Genomic DNA, 22,179 nt, shown 5'->3' on the forward strand with positions numbered 1-22,179 from the left:
TGAGCAGCTGAATTCCGGTCTTCGGTCGGAAAATAAAATGCATGAAGTTTCTCTAATAAAAAGGTGTCCCCCCTATATAAAGAAACAAGTGCATATAGAGATAAATATATATAATTATATATATATCTGTCTGGCTGCAATAGGAGAGAGAGAGCCGGTGCCAGAACGGCAAAGCACAACATGCAGCAGCTCTTCCCCACTCTCTGCCAAAGCTTTGGCCCCTCCCCTCCTCCCTTCCTCCTCCTCCGATCCAGCCCGGGGAACGGCACGTGCTGCTGTTTCCTCTCCCCGGAGAGGCAGAGCAAGTCGGACAGCAGACCCGGGAGGGTCCAGACAAGAGCCACATTCTTCAGAGCCCTCCCCCCACCCACTCCCACCCCACCCCCCCTCTCCAACGCCCCCTCCACCCCTTGCCCCAGCTGTTCCGCTCAATCTACCCTTCAGCAGCAGGCAGAGGGGGATCCGATTAAGGGGGAGGGGAAAAACAAACCAAAACTTTCAATGATGAATTCTGCAAACGACAGCGCTGTGACAGCTTCTCCATGTGAGTAGTACCAGGTTTTTACAGTGATACCGGGAGGGAGGAATTTGACTTTCCGACACAAAAGACCTCCACTGTGCTTTAAGTTCACCCAAAGGTCAGCACATTTTTTTTTTAATGACTGCAAAGCAGGAGATGGAAGTGGTATTCCTCTCCCCTCGCCTCACATTTATTGCCTCTTGTTTAAAGAAGGGAGACGGGGGGTGACATCAGCGGAGTCTTAACTTTTGCTTACGACCTTATAGGTTGCAGCACCCTACCGACGAAACCTTCTAATTATAGTATTTTCCGAGGCAAGCAGAAAGGTTAAAAAAAACAAAAACAATGCAAACTGATAGAATGACTCCCAAGGAGAATTAATTAACTATAAGTTCGGCTTCCAAGAGTGAGGTCCTCCTACTGCTCTTCCTGCAAACTGTTTGCGCTGGGAGCCTTGCAAGCCGTTGTACGTTGATGGGTATAACTTGCCACTAATGCCCCAGAGCTGTCAGCCCCTGGTTAAAGATGCCCCAGGGTTATTCGTGTGTGTACGAGGAGGCACCAAAGGCAGAAGGCCCGATTTCTGTTATGGAGAACTGGGGTTAATAGTTTGTAATTCTGCAAGACGGTAACAAAAAGTGCCTAGGAAGTTACTGCTAAGGCAGACAGCAGAAGTGCTAAAAGAACAGGCAAGATCTATGTTGGTTTGTTTTTTTTAAGGCAATGCTAACTCAGTTCTGCTTTTTAGGCATAATTCACAGAATGCAGGAAATGTGAAAAAATGCATTAAGAAAATGGAATATCTGTTAGTATTTTTATCATACCAAATGAAACGGGACAGGTACTAAGGGCCAGATGCAGTAAGCCCTGTTCTCACAGGCACAACATGAAAAAAAACCATTTAGGATCCCTGAGACTTTTAAAACCGCCTGCCTCTGTGGAAAGTCCCCAGGGTACTTTTCACCTGTGGGTTTTTGTCCCAAAATTTCACTGTGCAAATCGCTGCGGGTACAGAGTATCCGTGGGCCTTTAGCACGGGCAGAATTTCCCCTGTAAAACGACGCGCGCAAATTTGAAACCAGTCTACATGCACAGCCCTAGGAATGCCTACCCCCCCCCCCCCCCCCCCCAGTCCGGCGAAAAGTACGCCAAGCTTGGGCGAAAGTTTACTTTCATAGAGGCAGCCAACAGGTCATCATAAATAAATAAGTACATGAACATGCTGTGCATCCTTGCATGTACTTTTAGCTGGGCTGAGGGAGGGCAAGCTTCAGAAAGTCATTTTGCACTGTTAAATCACTATTATTTACTCAGATAAACAACTTTGAAAACCACCCTCCTGTTGTCACCGGCAGGCAGTTTCCTTCAGAATGAAAACTCCCTTCTTTTGCACCGTTACCTAGAATTAGAGTTGCCCCGCCCTGCACAGTGGATGTGAATATCTTACAATTCCTGAACCTATCTGAGTGAAAAGGGAAGGTGAATGTTTCCTTTAACCCTGAAGAATCATTTCATTGGCCAACTGGGGACAACCTGCCTGCTGCAAGTGAACTGTAGGAGGCTGAGGTCTCCTCCCAGAGTGGGTTGGTGGCTCCTGTGGGTTTGCTTTTTCCGAGCGTTAACTCTGCAAAGCGATGCCTTGGTATGTACAGGAAAGGCTGATGCAGTTCGGGTTGTACAAGAGGAAAGGCCTGTAACCTTTTACAGTCCTCTGGCCTGTCGGGTTTTCGGGCTATTCTCAGTTAATGTGCAAAAGATAAAGTTTTGCGTATAACCAAGGCAGTGCAACACAAATCTTTCTGCTGCGTGTTCATTGTAGATAGCCTGAAAACCCGACTGACCGGGTATGTGCGAGGACCGGGGTGAGAACCACCGCGTCACTCTGTACATTGGGATCCTCTTCTATGGAGAGCTGCTGCCTCACGTAATATATACATATCTGCCATGTGTGAGATTTGCAATTACCATGTTGTGTAGACTCTTTGCTGGCCGAGATGACTTTTACGAGACCAGCATTAAAATTATACTCGGATGTAGTCCATACATGGATCCCTTCTTCAGACGTGACGGCAGGGAATAGGGGAGGACGCAGCAAACTGGAGAGCTTTTAAGGGACCAAAGCAAAAAAAAAAAAAAAAAATATATATATATATATATATATGTCTTGTAAAGGTTGCTTTTAAAAAGTGGATCTGGACATTTCTAAATGTCTACAGAAACCTGTTTTTCCTTGATCTGAGGAAGGGTATTGGTTCTCTGTTGATCCTCTCATTGGTGGGTGCTCCAGACCTGAGTAGTGGACTTGGCCATGGTAAATCAACGAGGAGACGTTTAGAAAGTTCAAAATACGCTAGCATTTTCTTACAACTAGAAAGAATTAATAGTGAAATAGCCTGTTGTTGTTGTTTTTTTTTTTTGTCAAGGTTGATTTGTAAAAGACTTGCTAAAACATAAGTGTTTCCGCTCTCTGCAAACTTCAGAGTAGAAGGCGCTGCTGCAGCTGTTGACGTTCTCTAAACATTATTTCCTTCATATAATGTTAAATTCCCTGCGAAGCAATGATTTTGCTTGTTTGTGCGGTTCCGGGAACACTCAGTGCTTTTGTATCATCGTCTTGTTTTGAGAAGTCTGCCAGTAGATTTCATTTTTCACTTTAGCAAACTAGAAAAATAAATGTCCTTGACCGTAACGGAGCAGTAAGCCAAGAGTAGCTGTGTGGCAAGATAAATATTTACCATCACAAACTTCCTGCCCCTCCTCTCCCAGTAATATGTGAGGCATGAGGTAAAGGCAAGTACTTTAAGCCCACCTAAGACGTGCACTAAGAAACGTGCTCATTAGTGACTGGGCAAAGAAGTCTTGTGCAGAAAGCAGAATGTGGTACCGCCCGGTCATGTGATCCATTCTGCCCAATCGCAGCATTCCGTTTCCAGTCCCCCATTTCATAAGTACAATCTTGGAGGACTTAATTGGTAGGGCCCGGCTTTACCTTTCCAGTGCCTCCAGGCACGAGAGTGAGGGAGGGGGGGGGGCCCCCTCCAGGCACGAGAGTGGGGGAGGGGGTCCCCCCTCCAGGGACAGAGCGGCCCTCTCACTCAAGTTTGGCTCAGCCTGAACAGCGGCAGGGATGGGCCAGCATCGGTTTTTACGGTGCTTCGAATGCTGCTGGCCCACTCCCGTCCATTTCAGCGGGCAGGTCCAATGGGACGCTGCCGCTCAGCCTGAATCTGCCGTGGGGACAGCTGGGAGCCTCTAGGCAGCTGCCCACTCTACCTCGTGGGAAATCCGGCCTGCCAGCTTAAGCACTACTACCAAAGAGTTTGACTGTGAAACACACAAGACAAGCAAAACAGCTCAAACCCAAATATTTAGAACTTAAAATACAAAGAAAATATTTTGTGCCAAAACATTTTACTGGAAATGCCAGTGCACGGTAGTCCTAAGTTACATAAAACGCTTACCACAGCACCTTGCGAGGATGTTTTTACTGCGCGGCATGACTTGACGCAACCACACAAACCGTTGCTCCTGGAAGACTCAGATCTGCAAAATTTGCAGGAGCACAACAAGTTATGCGTAGCAGTAAATCTTCGCGAGAGACAGAGTCGAATCGTCACATCCCCACCATCGTCAGCTCCAACATCTTTTTTTTTTTTATGACCACAAGAGAAGATAAAGACACGAGTGGGATACTTCCAGTTGGTCGCTGTTCGCAGAGCTCTGGAATTTGGTCGGGCTGCGAGAATGATTTCTCCCATTTAATACTCGGTGATGACAAACATCACGAAAATGCCTCCCGTCTCTTGAGGTGATGGAATATGCCGCCCGGCTTGCCTCAGTGCTGTGCGGCAGCTTATGCTAGAGTTACCAGCTGGGTCGGGCTGAGCCCGTCCTGCTTTAACCCCCAGCTGCATGCACAGATTTCTAGCTATAATTACCCTATGACACGTGCATGAAAGTAGGTTAAAACCAGGCCTGAATTGGCCAAGTCTGCCCAGGCCGGTGTTAGGTTTTTGTTTTTTTTTTGCTGCCCTGTGTGCACAATTACCGTGCTTCCCCCCCCCCCCCCTCCCGATTCATTCAGTGTCTGTCCCAGGCCCATCAAATAAAGTCCAGCTTTGTCCCACAATCTATATTTTTAAAAACTGACATGCCTCCCCCCCTAGAACCCATGGAAAGGGAAGGGTATTAGGTACCCCAGGCAAACCTTACAGCCTTGCCACACGCCATATCCCCTCCCACAAACTCCCACACCCTTTGCAGACACACAAATAAATTATGCATTTATAACAAATTTTACATAACAAAGAACATTCAAGAGTGCAGTCTTCTGAGGCAAAAATATCACTTACAACATGCATATTATATTTACATGCACTGCTGTGGTGCCAACCAGAAAACTCTGCAAAAAAGACACTTGGAGCTTCTATGGAATTAGACTTTTTGTAATGCCTGTTGGGTGTGAGCTTGGCTCTCAGAAAGCCATGAATAAACAGAATTGCTATTACAGTATAGTAAACCTCCCACACCAAAACAACCCTAACAACCTTATCCATGAAAAGGCAACACTGCACACATTACACCAGGCCCTAGAACACCAATAGAACTCTTATTAGGAAACCAGGCTGTTATAGATCCAGACACAGAAATTACATGCCAGCAAAGTACCTCACCTCTGTCACATATGCAGAACACAGAGAGACCCTGACCAAATACAGAATAAAGAGATCAGAAAGTATGAAGAGAAACTGTGCTGAGAACTGAACTGGAACCCACAACAAGCCAGCCCCTACATGCAGAGCAACAATGGAAAAACAGAAACAGTACCATTCTTCATAAAATATTCAATAATAAAATCAAGAAATATAAAACATCATTCATAATAGTAAAGTCATATTCATAAAGAGAATATTTCAAGCCAGTTTATGAATAGAATATCGAAAATTTCCCAAACACCAATAAAATATTTCAAAACATCTGATGAATAAAAAAATTAATAATTAAAAAAAGGTTCTACCCCCCCCCCCCAAAATTAACTATTTTGAAAGAGCAGAATCATCAAATTACACCCAATAATTAGAACTAATAAGGATTGAAAAATCTTCTACTGTCCATGTGATCTTCTGATTTCCAGTCACCCTGGATGGATTGGGGGAGGTAGGGCCACACAAATTTTATCTTCTCTCTCACACGCACACTAACACATTCATTCTCTCACACACCCCCCTCTAACATTTACAGGCTCCCTCTCCCTCACAGATACATTATGTGTGTGTGTGTGTGTATGTGCACACAAACACATAGGCTTTCACACAGTTACCACACATAAGACACAAACATAGGTTTCTCAGACACACACTGACTCTCACACACACATACAAGCTCACACACACACACACACAGGGCCTCCTGCTGTCTTCCGGCCATGGTGGGCTGCGCTCCTCCATGGCCCTGTGGGCCTCTTGTTGACTTCAGGATGTTGTGGAATGAGATCCACCATGGCCTACTGACCTTCCTGCTTTGCGGCGGGGGGGGGGGGGGGGGAGCGGAAGCTGTGTGCAGCCGCACGCACAAAAGAAGACCCGGGCTTGTCACTTTCAGCCGCCGGCGGGTTGAATGCCGGCAGCCCTTCTCCTTCTTCGGCTGCCAGCGGGTTAGGCTCTGCCAGCGGCCCTCTCTTGCTGCCGCCGTCCCGCCGAGCCCCCTGGGCGTGCCGCCCAGTTCAACTGCACGGTATGCACACCCGGTCGCGCTAGGCCTGTGTCTGAGAGAAATACAGGCAGTTGTTGGCCTGTGGGACACTCAGAAAAGCGCATTTTGGAAAACTCTGAAAGCTGCACGGATAACAGTCGCTAAAGGCCAGAGGTGTAAGTGCTGATAACCTTGATAAGCTTGCAGCCTGTCACTTAGCTCCTTAGTTGTTCATCCTCCATCCATTCCAAACAGGATGTTCCTGCTTCCTGTTTGGATTTCCAGCTCTATGGATTTCATCTGCCAAAGTCTGAAAAACAGCAGGAGCACTTGTCTGACCCTCCCAGAAAAAGAAACGCAGCCGCATAAGCGCAAAACACAGAGTCATGCACTGCAAAGAGTTGTAACGAAGAGACGAGCTGCTTAATGCAGCCACATCACAGTCACTTGCAAAATCTAAATGTGGAATATCCCTGGCATGGAGGTGGGATCTTCCTTATAGGGAGGGTACTGGGTGGGGGGGGACATTCAATAGAGAGTTTTTCTAAAGGCACAGAACTGGAGACAATCCTTTCTGAATAGGGACCAGTGGCATTTGCCAACAGTCGGGCCGCCCTTGGAAGTAAATGATTCCCTCCCTAGTCCATCTAGTCAGGCACACGTCTCTTCTCCCCAGCAGTTTTAACTGTTCTGGTGGTCTGTCCTTGTTGTGGTGTCTTTCCAGGTGTTATCCGTATTGAAGTGCAAAGCACACATTGCTGTCCCCGGGCCTGTCCATCTCTCTGTCCATCCGTAGGCAGGCGCGTATCAGGGGCCCTCTCAATGGAGGGATCAAGGTGAGGTTTGGGAGGAGAGGCTCAGACTGAGGGCCCCCCCCCCCCATTGATGTACTGGGAGAGCGGGGCAGGAGCAGGGAAACCGGAGCCTAAAACACAAGAAGATTTGGAAAGCCTTGCCAATGCCTTCCTCCTGTACGTCTTCAGCCTCATCTCCCTCTTTCGCCCTCTCCATCCCAGTTGGGAGGCAGCAGTTCGGGATGGGTATCCCATATGTGCGACCCCCCCAAATCTTGAACAGCCCTTGGCGGGGGAGGGTGGGAGAAAGGGGGAATATGTGGGTTTCGTTTTGTTTTGGTTTTTTTGGTCCCTTTGAGAACGGCAGAATTCATTCTGACTTGCAAGTTCCTCCCAGCCCAGTCCTGTTCAGTCCACGCAGCCCATGGGTAAATCACCAAGGGACGGTTAATCTACGGGTCGCTGGCCAGTGGCGTCCGTTTTCTTTTCTCGGCCGTGATTTTGTAAATAAGACTGCCGAGGAAACGGGGTTTAAAAGAGAGTCATTTCTTGACCACCCTTCCAAGAGCATTCGGTGCAGCTGCACAGAAGTCCAGTGTGTTTCAGAAGCACTTAAGAGTGCAGGTTTATGTAGTGTGCGTGGCAATGTAGCAGCCCGCCCGTGAGAAATACAAATAAACTTGAATAAAAACTTGGTTTGTTGTCCGACTGAGGCCTGGCCCTGGCTTTCCTCTGCTGGGTCCCTGGGAGGTTATCTGAGAGCACAGGCATCCTGATCCTGATCAGTGGAGGGGACCGAGCCTCGCTGCAGAGGAGGCCCCAGGCAGACCAGCCTGCTATCTCCCACATCACTCCTTAAGGGCTCGGGCTCTGTAACCTTCCTTCTTTAAGCAAATCTCACCAATGACAAACAAGAGTCACCTCAAAATCTACCAGAATCAAAATGTAACAAAATTGCCAAATTCATCAACGACAGAATTACAAACTTAAGAACTAAACTTCCAAACACCAACAAACAGGAAATTAAAATGCAAAAAAGAGATGTGGACAAATGGTCATCATTTATTGAGCTATCTGAGCTGGAAGTTGAATCCATGCTAAAAAATCTAAACCTGGCCCCACACAAAATCGACTCAATACCAACATTTGAACTAAAAAAAATAGCTAACACAGTCTCTCCAACATTAGCTGGGATCATAAACCTTTCCCTAGAAGAAGGAACTATGCCAGATATATTGAAGGGGGCAATTATAAAACCAATCATAAAGGAAAAAAACGGTGACCCCCGATCCTGAATAACTACCGCCCAGTCTCAAATCTGCCCTTAATAGCTAAGCTAATCGAGAAAACGGTACAGAAACAGCTAGCTGAACACCTAGGTAATAATAACATACTGTATCTGTCACAACATGGATTTCGCAAGCATTACAGCACTGAGACACTACTTCTCTCACTAACAGACAGCATTCTAAGAGGTTTTGATAGCGGTAAACATTACATTCTAATAATGTTAGACTTATCATCAGCCTTTGACACAGTAAACCATAAAATATTACTACAAAGACTAGAAGAAATTGGACTAAACAACAAAACAATAAACTGGTTCAGTTCATATCTAAATAATAGATTCTTTCAAGTTCAAATCAACAACGTATTATCAGAGAAAGTAAACCTCGAAACAGGAGTACAGCAGGGATCAGCGCTATCCGCAACCCTCTTTAACATATACATGCTCCCCCTTTGCCATCTACTAGCAGGACTTGGAATCACACATTACATATACGCTGACGATATTCAACTAATACTACCAATCGAGGACACAATAGAGAAAACGTTAAACCTAGCTAACATTTACCTGGACATTATAAAACAACTACTGAACCGAATGGAACTTGTGATCAACATTGAAAAAACAGAATGTATGCACTTGGAACGGAAAAATATCGAGATCATTCAAACACCATTAATACTCAAACAAGGCCAAAAAATTGAACTAGCCGAAAAAGTACGGAACCTTGGAATAATAATGGACCCAGAAATAAATCTAAAACAACACATATCGCTAAAAGTAAAAGAAGGCTACACAAAACTCATGATCCTCAGAAAACTAAAATCACTACTAACACCAACTAATTTCAGAACAGTACTTCAGGCTCTAGTTTTCTCCAGCACGGACTACTGTAATGCACTTTTATTAGGACTCCCAAGTACAACTCTAAGACCCATACAAATACTTCAAAACACAGCAGCTAGAATACTAACTGGAAAAAGAAGGAGAGACCATATAACTGAAACCCTAGCGGAATTACATTGCTTACCCATTGAACAAAGAATAAAATACAAAGCCTTATGTACCATACATAAACTAATACATGATGAAAAAGCTGACTGGTTAAACACAGCACTGAGAGTACACGTCCCACACACAAGCCTTTGTTCAGCGAATAAAGCACTCTTAACCATTCCTTCAGTAAAGACAGCAAGACTAACACAAGTGAGAGAGAGGGCTCTATCCTTAGCAGGCCCCACCCTCTGGAACACAATGCCGGTAGAGATCAGATTACAAAATGATCTCAAAACCTTTAAGAAAAGCTTAAAAGCATGGCTTTTTAAACAAGCATACTATAAAGAGACCGGAGAATAGAAAAAAATACAGGAATAGGCAGAAGAGCACCAACACACTGCACTACTCTCAGAATGTGCAACGCTGTATCACCACAAACATAATTGTAAAATACAGAGAATAAGAATTTTACCAGTGATTAGTACCGTAAAGACACACCTGGGCATGACCTACTTCACTTTTCAATTGATTGCCGGTTCTTTTGATATATTGTAACCGAACCTTTTTGCGGCACCTGTTAGAATGTACTATAAGATGCACTCAATCACCTTAATTTATGTGCCAACATGTAAACCGTTGCGATGGTATTTAACTTAGCAGCGGTATAGAAAAGCTTTAAATAAATAAATAAATAAATAAATAAATGTGGGGGGTGTCCCTTTTTTATTTTTTGATGAACATAAGTACTTAGAGGAAATTAATGTAAAAGCAAAAAAAAAAAAAAGCACAGGACCATCTCAGCGTGCCCTTCTGAGCTGGGCCACCCTGCCAGCTCTGCGGCCAATTCCTGCTAGGCACTTGCTTGCAAAATGATGGCAGAGCTGACTGTTTCTGATAATAACCCAGCTAACCTTCAGAGCGTGTATTTTCTTTTAACAACTGCAGCCGAACATTTCAAGAAAAAAAAATCTCACCGGTGGTATTCGTGGCCTGAACAGCCACGTCAGCAAACGCGATTGATCCAGTCCTGGTATTATCCCAGCGCATGCATGGAGTAGCCTCCGCGCAGAAGGGTGCATCAGAGCGTTTAGGGAAACGCCGAAGGCGTTTTGATTCTGACAGGCTTGTAATGCAGGTTAGTCTACAGCAAGCCTGTAATGGTTTTAATCAGTTCAGGTGATATGTTCTGATATTAACTATCATTATTGTAACCATCTTTTAGACAAGGCAATCTATTTTATGCTGATTTTATTTTGTCCGGCGAGGCGTGTTTTATATTATTTTATGTTTCATATTTGTAATTTGGGGTTCAGCTTGTTTCTGTGTATTTGGTTGTTTGTCACTCAGGAATTTTCTATACAAATTAATAACATTAATAAATAGTTTACATTTTGTACCAGAAAGTAGGGCTACATTGCTGTGCATGCAGAGGGACAAAATCAGGCCTGCATCTCTCGTCTTGGGATTGGCCTGGATGAGTTGGTGATTCCATCCTTGGCAGGAGGACACGGCCTTTGAACGCAAGGCTTACTCCAGGGCTTCTGGGACCCAGCATTGTCAAATGGGACAAAAACGTTTAATAAATCAGGTGCTCCTACTAACAGTGTGCCATAATTATTTTGTATTTCTTACCCACCCATCCAGTTTTAACGCAGAGTCAGAGGATTCTTCAGCCAGGGCAGTGCACATGGAGACCAATTCATTAAGGCTTTTTTTCCCCATTCCCTGTCTATGGGAAACGACCTTGACAGTGCAGCCGCTGGGAATATTGAATTAACTTTTACAAACGGAATACTTCTAGTAGCCACATGGGCCCTAGAAAATGTAAGAAGGGAGCAGTGGGGTCTCGAAAGCTCATGTGCCACAAATTCTTTGGGCAGTTCTTTTGTCGGTCCAATAAGCCTGCTAGGATCACACGGTGATGGGGGGGGGGGGGGGGGGGGGGGTGACACACAGTAAAATAAATTCATCCGAATGGGGTGGCTGCTGATCTCTCCACAGAATACATGAAATCCCCTTTGTGAAATCTGTACCGAACGTTACCGTGTTTCCTGCCGCCCCTCCTTCCTGGCAGTCAGATCGGCAGGCCGGGGGCGTAGGCAGCACAGTAAGCGTGCTCGGCCAGTCTCTGCCGCCGCTCCTTCTCCCCCTCCTGTGCCTTCTGATTACAAAAGAAGCGTGCACCACAGGGGGAAGAGCAGCTGAGGGCACAGGAAGGACACATGTGCTGGTCCCCACCAAGAAATAGAGAAAAGCCTGGGAGAGATTGCTGAGACATTCGTCCTGCACTCATTGGGAGAATGTCTCATCGGGGCGGGTCGGGATGGTCAGATTTCTAGAAGCTTTGTGGAGTAACCAATCCTTGAGGGTCAGGCTCTACTGTAGATCTAGTTCTAGTTCTCACCGGAATTGCAGGATCTAGTGCGAGGGGCAGCAGTGGTAGATGCGCTTGGCGATAGTTGTCATACACGCAATCGAATCTGAGATAATCACTGGCGGGAAAATAAGAAATAAAACAACGGCAATAGCAGATAACTGTACAAGGGCGACTACGATGAGATGAGGAGACGAAAAGGAGCAGTTACAGGGGGTTAAGAGGTCGTACATGCAGACTTTACAGACTATTTTCAGAGTGGTAAGTGTAGCTGCATTTATAAAAGGTTTGGACAAGTTCCTGGAGGAAAAGTCCCTTAACCATTATTAAGGTAGAGTTGCAGAAATCCCCTGCTTATTCTTGGGATCAGTAGCTTGGAATCTCTCTACCCCTTGGGATCCTGCCAGGTACCTGTGACCTGGCTTGGCCACTGTTGGAAGCAGGGTACTGGGCTTGATGGATCCTTGATCTGACTCATATGGCCAAGTGTTATGAAAATACACATGTTCCTCCCCACTGGCCCGGACTTGGACATAACATAACAAACGGAGTTAGGCCAAAGGTCAGTCTAGCATCACAGCCTATCTCCAACAGTGGCAAGCAGTAGGGCCTGCCTAGAGTTGCCCGTGCTCATACTCACAGCTGTCTGCTGACCGTTTTGAATTAAAAATTGCCTGTCGGGACCTTTAGTCACAATTCGTTGCACAGTCCCTGGGAGCCCCCAGATGATACCAGGATACAAAGGACAAGCAAAAGCTGTTTCATTATGCATTCACCATCTGCATAGCTTGCCTGCCTCCAGGCTACGTTCAGCAGTGTTCAAATTGCATCTTATTTAGTTACTGTTTGGTAAGAGTATGTCTAGGTCTTTAGTTGTGAAAGAGGAGATCAGGTTAACTAAATGCCTTTCAGCCTAGCAGCCCACTGCCAGGCATACAAAACAGCGCAGTCACTGTTAGGTCATGGTGCTGACAATGTGCATCTTTTATCATGTAATTATTATTATTATTATTATTATTATTAATAGAATTCACAGCTCTGTCACTTCAGCTGCTCATTTCTAGCTTCCAGCTTAGGTGCCGTGAGCCTCCATTCAAACGTTCAGTGGCTTTCTCCCCTTTCTAGCGTAACCACAGCCGAGAGTAGGATTGCACCAGATATTCAGGACAGGCTGATCCCATCCTGGTTTCGCCCTCTTGCTCTGCGTGGACTTGTAATGCTGGTGCCGCTACTAATTTCTCGAAGGAAAAGCAAGCTGACGAGTCCATGAAGGCAAAAGAGTAAAACCCGGACTGAATCAGCCCATCCCAAAAACCTGGAGCCGATTGGCAATCCTGTCCAAGAGGTGGGGGTGTGTGACTGACTCCCTTTCAGCCCATGACAAATCCCAGTAAGTCATGGGTCTTGTTAGTGCACGATGGCCAACACTTCCTGCCTCTCAGCAGCCTGAGCTCTGATCAGCCCGAGGAGTAGAAGCAGGGTCTGAAAATCAAATCCGGGGGTGGGCCCTCGGGTGGCCCCATCGTCAAACTATTAATTACCAAGTGTGGATACATTCTCTCTCTCACATTCGTTTCTGATTGATTCCTGTTCGCCTCTCTGCCCTCCGTTTGTCGAGCTTTGTGGGGGTTCTGTCGGGAAGCTGCTTTAATCTGGGCACAGAGGCAAAGGAAGGGAGATGAGGCAGATCAGACTGGGAGAGGGCAGAGTGGATGAAGTGAGTGAGGATTTACTCTCCAGGAACAAATCTGGAGTCTGGCAGAGTGCAAGCAAACTGTTTGCTCTCTAAGCTTCAGGTAATAACGCTGACTCCAAGTGATAATCGTGTGCCTCAGATTTACCTCAGAAACTCTGCAGGCATTCCTCCTTTTCTTCATTATCTTACCTTCCCTGTCCCCCCATCTCCCCTAACTTATAGCTCGGTCTTCATCTCTTTCCGTACCTCCTCCTTCAACCCATCCTCTCGTAGACCCTTTCCATCTCCTTCTTCCTTGTCTCCCCTGCTCAGTCTTACCTGCCGGCCTTTCCCCAGTTGCCCCCACCTTGGGAAAATGTCCACCCTTGCAATTTACTAGGGCAGGGTTCGGGAACCTATGGCTCGTGAGCCAGATGTGGCTCTTTTGATGGCTGCATCTGGCTCGCAGACAAATCTTTAATAAAAAAGTAAAAATCTAACAAAATCTCCCACCCTCCTGACACCCCCCAAGACCTCCAAAATTAAATTACTACAACTCCCCACCCTCCTGAACCCCCCCCCCCAAGACCTGCCAAAAGTCCCTGGTGGTCCAGTGGGGGTCCAGGAACGGTCCGGGAGCGATCTCCTGGACTTGGGCTGTCGGCTGCCAGTAGTCAAAATGGCGCTGATGGCCCTTTGCCCTCACTATGTCACTGGGGTCAACCAATGACGGCGGTAGCCCCTGTGACATAGTAAGGGCAAAGGGCCGTCGGCTGCCAGTAATCAAAATGGTGTCGACGGCCCTTTGCCCTTACTATGTCACAGGGGCTACAGCTGCCATTGGTCGATCCCAGTGACATAGTGAGGGCAAAGGGCCGTCGGCGCCATTTTGACTACTGGCAGCCGACAGCCCAAGTCCAGGAGATCGCTCCCGGACCGCTCCTGGACCCCTGCTGGTCCACCAGGGACTTTTGGCAAGTCTTGGGGGGGTCCGCCCCTGGAATGCCCCCAGCACTGCCTCTTTTCATCCAGATAAATGTTGCACGCTCCACGAGTTGTGCACACAACGTGTGGCCGCTCAGTGTGTGCACTGAGGGGAATATTCAGATCTTGGCTTTAGGCCAGCTGGTTCCATAGGTTACAGCTGGTCAAAGCCTGGGAATATCGACCTGTAACTCTTTCAGGCCCTCCGGTGAATAGCGCCTCATGTAACCCCCTTCAGCCCAGCACATCAGTCATCACAAGGGTCACAGAACACATGCTTCCTAAAACAAAAGCTCTTTACGTGAACAAAACAGCAGCAGCAGCAGCAAATATTCACAGTTTGCTTACAGTTGCTCCCAGGGAGGCGGAAGCAGACAGTTTGCGTAGCTGAGTACAGGAGCAGTTCCTCTCCTTTCCTGTCATGGATGAAGCATGAACTTCCTTACTGCTGTAGCATTCACAAGCCTCTCCCCTAGACTCCGAGCGGATGAAAGCCTTTATTTATTTTTATTTATTTATTCATTTTTATATACCGATGTTTCATGAGGACATATCACATCGGTTTACATTAGTTAACAGTCATTTAAAAATATTTGTGTTTCCAAAATTAAATGAAAAGAAATAAATACAATATTTCGTAATAAACTAATTAAAACAATTAAAATAATAAAATAATTATTAACAAATACACAGTTAAAGATACAGACCAGTAAAAGTATAAATAAGATAAAAATAAATCTAGATATAAATATTAAAAGGGGTATAAAATCATTTAGTTAACATTCTTTGAAGGGGCTCACCCCAATCTATTGCTGCTGATAGAAGGCCCGGCCGGTCTCTGCCCCAGCACGATTGGGCTCTCCTCGTGTTCCGCCTCGGACTCCTGGTCCCTGAAGTTCGTGCCAACAAACTTGACTGAGTTCTGTAATGACGTAAAAAAAGTGGTGGATCAGGCACTTCCCATCTGGACTTCAGTAAGGCTTCTGACACTGTTCCACATAAAAGACTGGTTAACAAGTGGGACCATATGGATGTAGGGCCAAAGTTATAAGCTGAGGAAGGAACCGATTAAGTGGCAGGAAGCAGACAGTGGTCATAACTGGAGTCCCCACTGGCAAAAGGACTTCAGTACTGACCCAGGTTCTTTTCAAGATCTTCATCGGCAACATTGCTGAGGAGCCTGAGGGAAAATAATACCTGTCTGCAGATGATATTTAAATCAGTAACAGAGGAGCTATATCTAGAGAAGTGCAGGAACTGGAAGGGGACTTGGAATATTGGAAAAATGGTCAACGGTTTGGAAAATGAGCTTCAGTGGAAAAAAGCATACAATCCCAGATTTGGTACAGAAAAGTTCATTAGCCCCTTATCATGGAAAGTGTCAAACAAGCCAGCGCTTTAAGAGTAATCATCCCATGGCCAGTCAATTCAATAACGCAACTGGGAAGGCTAGCAGTGGGTTAGGTTACACGAGCAGAGGGATTATCGGCAGAAATAAATAGAGTGGCTGGGGTAGGCGAGTTGGCATTCCCATTGAGCTAGAGTCCAAAAGGAACAGGAAGAATCTTTGGAGACACAAAAAAATGCTACGTAAAGAACTCCAAACTCATTTCAATTTCCGAGTACTCAAATAAAAGACCACACGCTCGCAATCCATATGGGGACATTCAATATTAATGCTTTGTCTTGTTGGATCTTGGAAATAGATTCTAGTGTGACTGGACTAAATTGGGTTATTTGGTAATTTATCATAATGTTCAGGTGTGAGGACCTGAAAACAAAATGCAGGTGGCACTTTATCAGGTAATTCCAACTTGTAGCCTACATTTTCAATTGCACCAGTTTTATATACTGTTGTTTTCATGAGAGGTGTTTCAACAGTCAACAGTAGGGATGTGCAAAGCTTTCCAAACCAGTTTGTCAAACCACAGAAACTCCAAGACCATTGAGCTTGTTCCCGACCCTCTTTGCATTTGTTTGCAGGATGCCTGGAAATCGGCTTCTTTGCCCAGTGTCTGCCCCAGACCTCAACAGGTTTGCTGAGACCAGCTTAAACTTCCAGGAAAAAAGTCATGCAACTGCCCACTTTTCACACTCTTCATTGCAAGGGTCTCTAATTGCAAGCGGAGTGAAATGCATCATCTTTTGCTCCACTAACGTTTCAAAAGAATAGTCAACAACAGTCTTTTGACTTCTTCAGATAAGCCCTGAGGTGGAGCAAAGCAGTTTATCAGTAAATTGCAGAGGCTACAAGGGGGAGAGGCAAACACGCAAGCTACGGTATATAACACCCTCAAGCTGCTCCAAACCATCCTTTAACCAACGATAAACAGCTGGGTCTGGGTGCATGAGCAGTTCTATCATTTACAAATATCCTACTTAATAAACCATTCAAGCTAACTACCTAAATGCAAATCAGTTGACTCTTGCAAGCTCTCACTTCCATAAAGAGGGACTCCTGTACCTCGTTGCGAGGTTTATTGTGCAGGCAGTACACTTTGTTTGAAGCTGTATCAGCTACCACTTTCTGTGGATTAAGGCCTGGATATTCACGTCCTAACATATAGGTTGGAGACGAGATGTACCAGCAAAAGCAAATGTACTAGGATAGGGCCAGATGGAAACTACTGGTCACTGAAAGTAATTATGCATTCAGCTGTCACGTGCGCAGATATGAACTGCAGACACTGGAAGTCACCGTATTTCTGGGGGCATTTGAAGTATAAAATCATGTGAATATATTTTTGGAAACCCGTACCTAGAACCAGAGAACATGATGAAAGCTGATGACTGCAAGGCCATCCTGCCTGCCTGTTGCCCCTATTTCTGGCTTGATCTCTGGCTTTGCCATGATTTCCCCACTGCTGAGGATCCTCTGTGCTGCATATCCAAGGCTTTCTTGAATTCTCAGTTTCTTTTGGCCTCCACTGCGGACTAATTCCTGCATCTGTCACCCTTTCTTTGAAGACGCGTTTCCCAGTATTGCTACTGCTTATCTTTTCTATAGTCCCACCAAACATTCTAATATTAGGAAATATTTTTTAAAAACCTAATACATATTCATGCACAAACACTTTATTATCATAGCCTCCCAAAACCTGCACTAAGGGAACTCATGTGGGCAGTTACTGGTCGATGTATTCTATGCTAAGTAAAGGAAGCTTTGAATTACAGCAGCTTCTGACTTTAGGGTCTGTGCATTAAAATCCAAGCTTAAAAAAGTCCGGTGCTCATGAGCTGAAAATGTAACGTGCATGCTAAAATGCTACTTAATGACGTGTGCGTTAAATGTAGCTCATTCATGCAAAACATTTGTCTCCTTAGCTCACACGTTGGCTGTATGCTGATCCCAAATGGTTAGCAGGCCTGTGCTGGATCACCGTATCCCCCATTCCAGCCAGCCCAAAGTGAAATGAGCAATTGGCAGCCGCAAGGGAAACGTCTCCCTCCGACCACCGCTGACAAGCAGCCCCTCGGCTGCTACCTGAGCGCCAACACAACACCCTTGGTAGTCATCAGCATCCAGACTCTCCCATCCCAAGGAATTTTGGCCTTCCTCGAACCCCCTTCCCAGCTCCTCCTTCAACATGAAGCACTCTCTCCTCTCATGAAGGCCCAACCTCTCACCCCTATAGAACGAGGGTTTACCATTCCGGAGGATCTGGTTCTTCACGGGAAGGAGGGGACGTTAGCAGGCTCCAGCCTTCGCCTCTGCAGCCGCCAGTTGGCACTATTGAATGGTGCTTCACCCTATGATAGAGGAAGCGCCACCCAGCAGCTTCATTCAGCAGCTTCCGCTGTGTAGACGGTAGGGCTCTCACATTCCTCCCGTCTGCGAATAGCCAGACTCTCTGGATTGCAAAGATGCTTCATAATGTGGGGGCTGAGAGGACTGATCATCTTTGGGGGATTGAAGGTCTAAGGACTTACGGAGGGAGGATCAGGGTCTGATGTCCATTGGGTGGGATAGTTGATGCCTATTGGAGAGGTCTGGGGGCTCATGTCTGTTGGGGGGGGGGGGGCTGATGCCTTTAAGGGGTGGGATGGTGCTGAGAGGTTGGTGGCAGAAGTGCTTGTTATCTGCAGGGTTTAAAAGGAGAGACAATTCCCCACCCCCACTAACCAGCCTTTTCACTTTGAGCCAGTTAGAGAGAGAGAGAAACACTTTTAGGCCTTATCATGAAAGCTAAAAATATTACATCTGCTCCAAGGCAGATATTATGTATTCGGCCTTAGTGGGCAGCCCCAAAATAGCACGTGGGGGACAGCATGCCACTCTGTTTCACATGCGCCTGCCGCAGCATCATTTTCACACAATGCTCCCTCAGTCGCATTTTATGCATGGGTGCATTACATTTAGCACACTCATGCTAACATCGTCTGACCCTGGTTCAGTGTGCGCACACTAAGCATTTGGTGCATAACAGGCTGCTTTAAGTGTGCACACTAAGCGTCAGTGCCTAGGCCCCTTACTCATAGGACTTTTAGCTGTCCGAAAAGCCACCGAATAAGAAGCACAGAAAGAAAAATGTCTGATGATTAAGACTCATCAAGGACTGCCACATGAGTTCATGAAAGCAAAGTCCTCTTTCCCAGGGCTTGAACAATGTAGACACAAAGGGAGGGTCATGCTGTGCTGTGCCTCGAGGTGTTAACAATATTATCCAGGCGGAAAGCAGCACCCTTGAAGAGCACACTTACAAATGTCACATGATAGCAATAAAGTAAACAGTATTATGCTGAAGATGCCCAGGGGGGCTTAAATAGCAGAAACATACTGAACTCCTGTTTACTGTAAAAAAATAAAAAAAAAGTTCACTGCATCCGGGATTTCGTATCAAGGAAGACCCAGTAGCTCTCTATTCACTCTGAAATATGGAAGAAAATAGTCCCATTGAATGCAAAGCATTGACCCCCTCCTTCCCACCCCAGATGGGGCACATAAAATATAAGAGGAGCAAGCACTAATTAGTGGCTAAGTGCCAGTCTCTCGGTAGGGCTGTGTGCAAAATGGTCAAACAGAGGCCCATGGGCTGCACTGTTCAGGTGGATAGGGAATTCTCTCACATACCGCCCTGAAGGAGTCCCATCCGTCTCAATGCAAACCCTGACCCATTTCCCCTCGCAGCAACACACAGTCTCACACCTCAGATACATTGGAATAGCTGCAAAGTTTTATTTCTGGGCGGTTCAGTAGTCAGAATGAAAATAAAAAAAAAAAGGTATTGAAACAAAGGTAGAATTAGGTTACAGGTAACCTCAGCAGAATGTAAAAAACAAAATGATTGCAGCAGTAACCATATAAAGCAGAAAAGAACAACAGGTTTATTTTTACTCCGTAACTCAAAGAATACCAGGAAGTATCTCCTTTAACAGAGAATATTACTCCCACTCCCTTTCTACATTCGCCTTAGCTCCAATTACATCAGTATCCTGCTTTCATATACAGTGGACCTAGATTTTTCTCTCGATTCCTTAGTTAACTGCAATATCTGTTTCCACATGTACTCACTCCCCGGACCAGGAGATCTCCTCGCCAGGCATCCAGGAACTTGGTCGGCTTGCTCTCTCCAGTTTTCACTCTCCTTCCAAACGATGGCCAACGTCTTCCCCACTGGAAAACTTGTCACTCCTTAGACGTACACAAGTTGGATACTTTTTCTCTGAGGAAAAGCAGGATGTTAGTCCTCACACATGAGTGACATCATCAGATAGAGCCCCCAATGCGAAAAACTCATGTCAAAAGTTTCTAGAACTTTGACAAGGCACACTGAGCATGTCCAGCATGCCCTATGCCACGCATCCACGTGAGGTGTTGCCTTCATTTTGGAACATTTTTTTCTGGATTAGGCATAAGGTATCCACGATCTCCTTTATGATTTTATCCCAGGAGTCAAAGGATGAGGAGGCATTATCGTGATCAAATTCATTTATTTTATTTGTAATTGTTTCTTCTAGTATTTCTGGTTGTATCTTTTTTCTGTATGTGAACGGTTGATTATTATGCGCATTTGTTTGCTGTGTGGTGAGGAGAGTTACTTCTGCTTTTATTAGCTGGTGATCAGACCAAGGCAATATCTTGTGAGAGTAATTGATTACGCAGTTATTGTCATTGGCAAAAATTAAGTCAAGAATGTGTCCTGCTTTATGAATGGGTTTGGTTATGAATTGAGACCAGCCCATGGCTTTCATAGTATCTTGAAAGATTTCACAAGCTGTAGATTTATGTATACTGTCTACATGTAAGTTAAAGACCCCTACAATTGGAGATGATTCAGGAGCTGGAAATGCTTTAGTGAAGATTTTGATATTTTCAAAGCATTTGCACAGCTAACATTTGTACCTAGCAGGAGAGACAATGCAGCATTTCTAAATTTTCCCCCAGTTCCCCCGGCTAACTTTTAGCCAGATAAGCCATTAACTGTCCAAAATTTAGCAGCAAAAACTGAAGTTGTGCAGGGGAGTCAAAGGCTGGTTGTAAATTTACCCGGCTGGTGCTGGACATTCAGCAATACCCTGACTCCGGTTGGAAAAAACTGCTGCCCTAAAGTTAGCCGGATAACTGAAAAAAAAAATGTGTGTGCTGAGTGGGTGTCAATTTGCACCCCCATCCCACAACCCCCAAAACTGGACTAAGGGGGTCGATATTCTGCGCCACTTGGCTGGATAAGTGGCGGTGGCTGAATATCCAACTCCATAAACCTATCCAGCTAACTTTAAGATAGTCATGGCTATTCAGCAGCTAACTTTGCAAGCCGGCCAGTGTCTGAATATGGACCTGTAAGTGGGATATTACTGTCAATCAACAATATAAAAAAACCGCTCCTCGCTTGTTGTAAATCAAATGTGGATACACACTATACAGGCCACCAACCTATCTTTCCCACAGCTCACTAATTACCTTGTAACAAAAACATAAATCACCATTTTAAAGAAGATACAAAACTTTTTTTTATTATTAGACCACAATTTCTTATATAAATATTATCCTATAAAGAATATTCTATAAAGCTTCCAAATTGAAGTATGTATTACTCTCTCCAACAACCCAATACATTCAAGAAACATATCTTGATTTTTCTTTCATACCAACATACTCCATTCACACCTTTACCCCATTCATACACACCTCCATGTGAATGGAGTATGTTGCATGCATATTTCAAAGCTGGATAACTTGATCTGGGAAACTGTAGCCAACTGTAATCAGCAGTTAAGTTGTGCCACACCGCACTCGGTGAATTGCTTAGGCATGCTAGGGGCCTGCTGCTGTTCTTCTGTTCGCAACAGTGAATGGGACTGCTGTCCTCCCGTGGAAATTCGTACCGCCTGGTCCCATCACACGTTCCCGTGTACCTGTGCCACGTTTATCATTTATTTATTTATTTAAGGCTTTTATATACCGATGTTCCTGTACTAGTACATATCATGTCGGTTTACATAGAACCAAAGTTGGAAATTACATCAAACAAGAGGGTACAGATAACAGGGCTAACTTCGTATGAACTTATAGATAAAGCAGCGAACGACTTAAAATAAAAATAAATTATTATAAATATAAGTATAAATATACAAAATATAAATAAACATAAACAAACTTGGATTTACAGTAGACTTGAAAAGCATGAATACATTAACATACAGCTAGCTATCATGAGGCCATGAGCAGTGTCTGGGTTCTCTGGCCCATTGAATGCTTGGGCTCTTACAGTGCCTTCCTTAGGCCACTCTCCGGGACAATCCTGGTTGGGCTTGGCCATCTCTGGCTCGCCTGATGCTTCATCAGGCTTCAGTGTAGCGCCCTCTTTAGGCCGCTCTCGGGAATGCTCCTGCTCAGCGTTGGTCATCGCTGGCTCT

General features: G+C 45.4%; 1 protein-coding gene across 1 annotated transcript in view; it reads left to right on the top strand.

Moving 5' to 3' along the window:
- The first annotated feature begins 289 nt into the window (after positions 1–289).
- The window catches only part of GYPC (glycophorin C (Gerbich blood group)), a 59,008-nt gene continuing 37,118 nt past the window's right edge, over positions 290–22,179 (top strand). The window contains exon 1 of the mRNA XM_029586056.1: positions 290–544. Within this exon, the coding sequence (XP_029441916.1) occupies positions 502–544 (43 nt within the window). The 5' untranslated portion in view covers positions 290–501. The remainder of the gene's footprint in view (positions 545–22,179) is intronic.

Source organism: Rhinatrema bivittatum, unplaced genomic scaffold (genome assembly GCF_901001135.1).
Source record: "Rhinatrema bivittatum unplaced genomic scaffold, aRhiBiv1.1, whole genome shotgun sequence".
Taxonomy (NCBI): Eukaryota; Metazoa; Chordata; class Amphibia; order Gymnophiona; family Rhinatrematidae; genus Rhinatrema; species Rhinatrema bivittatum.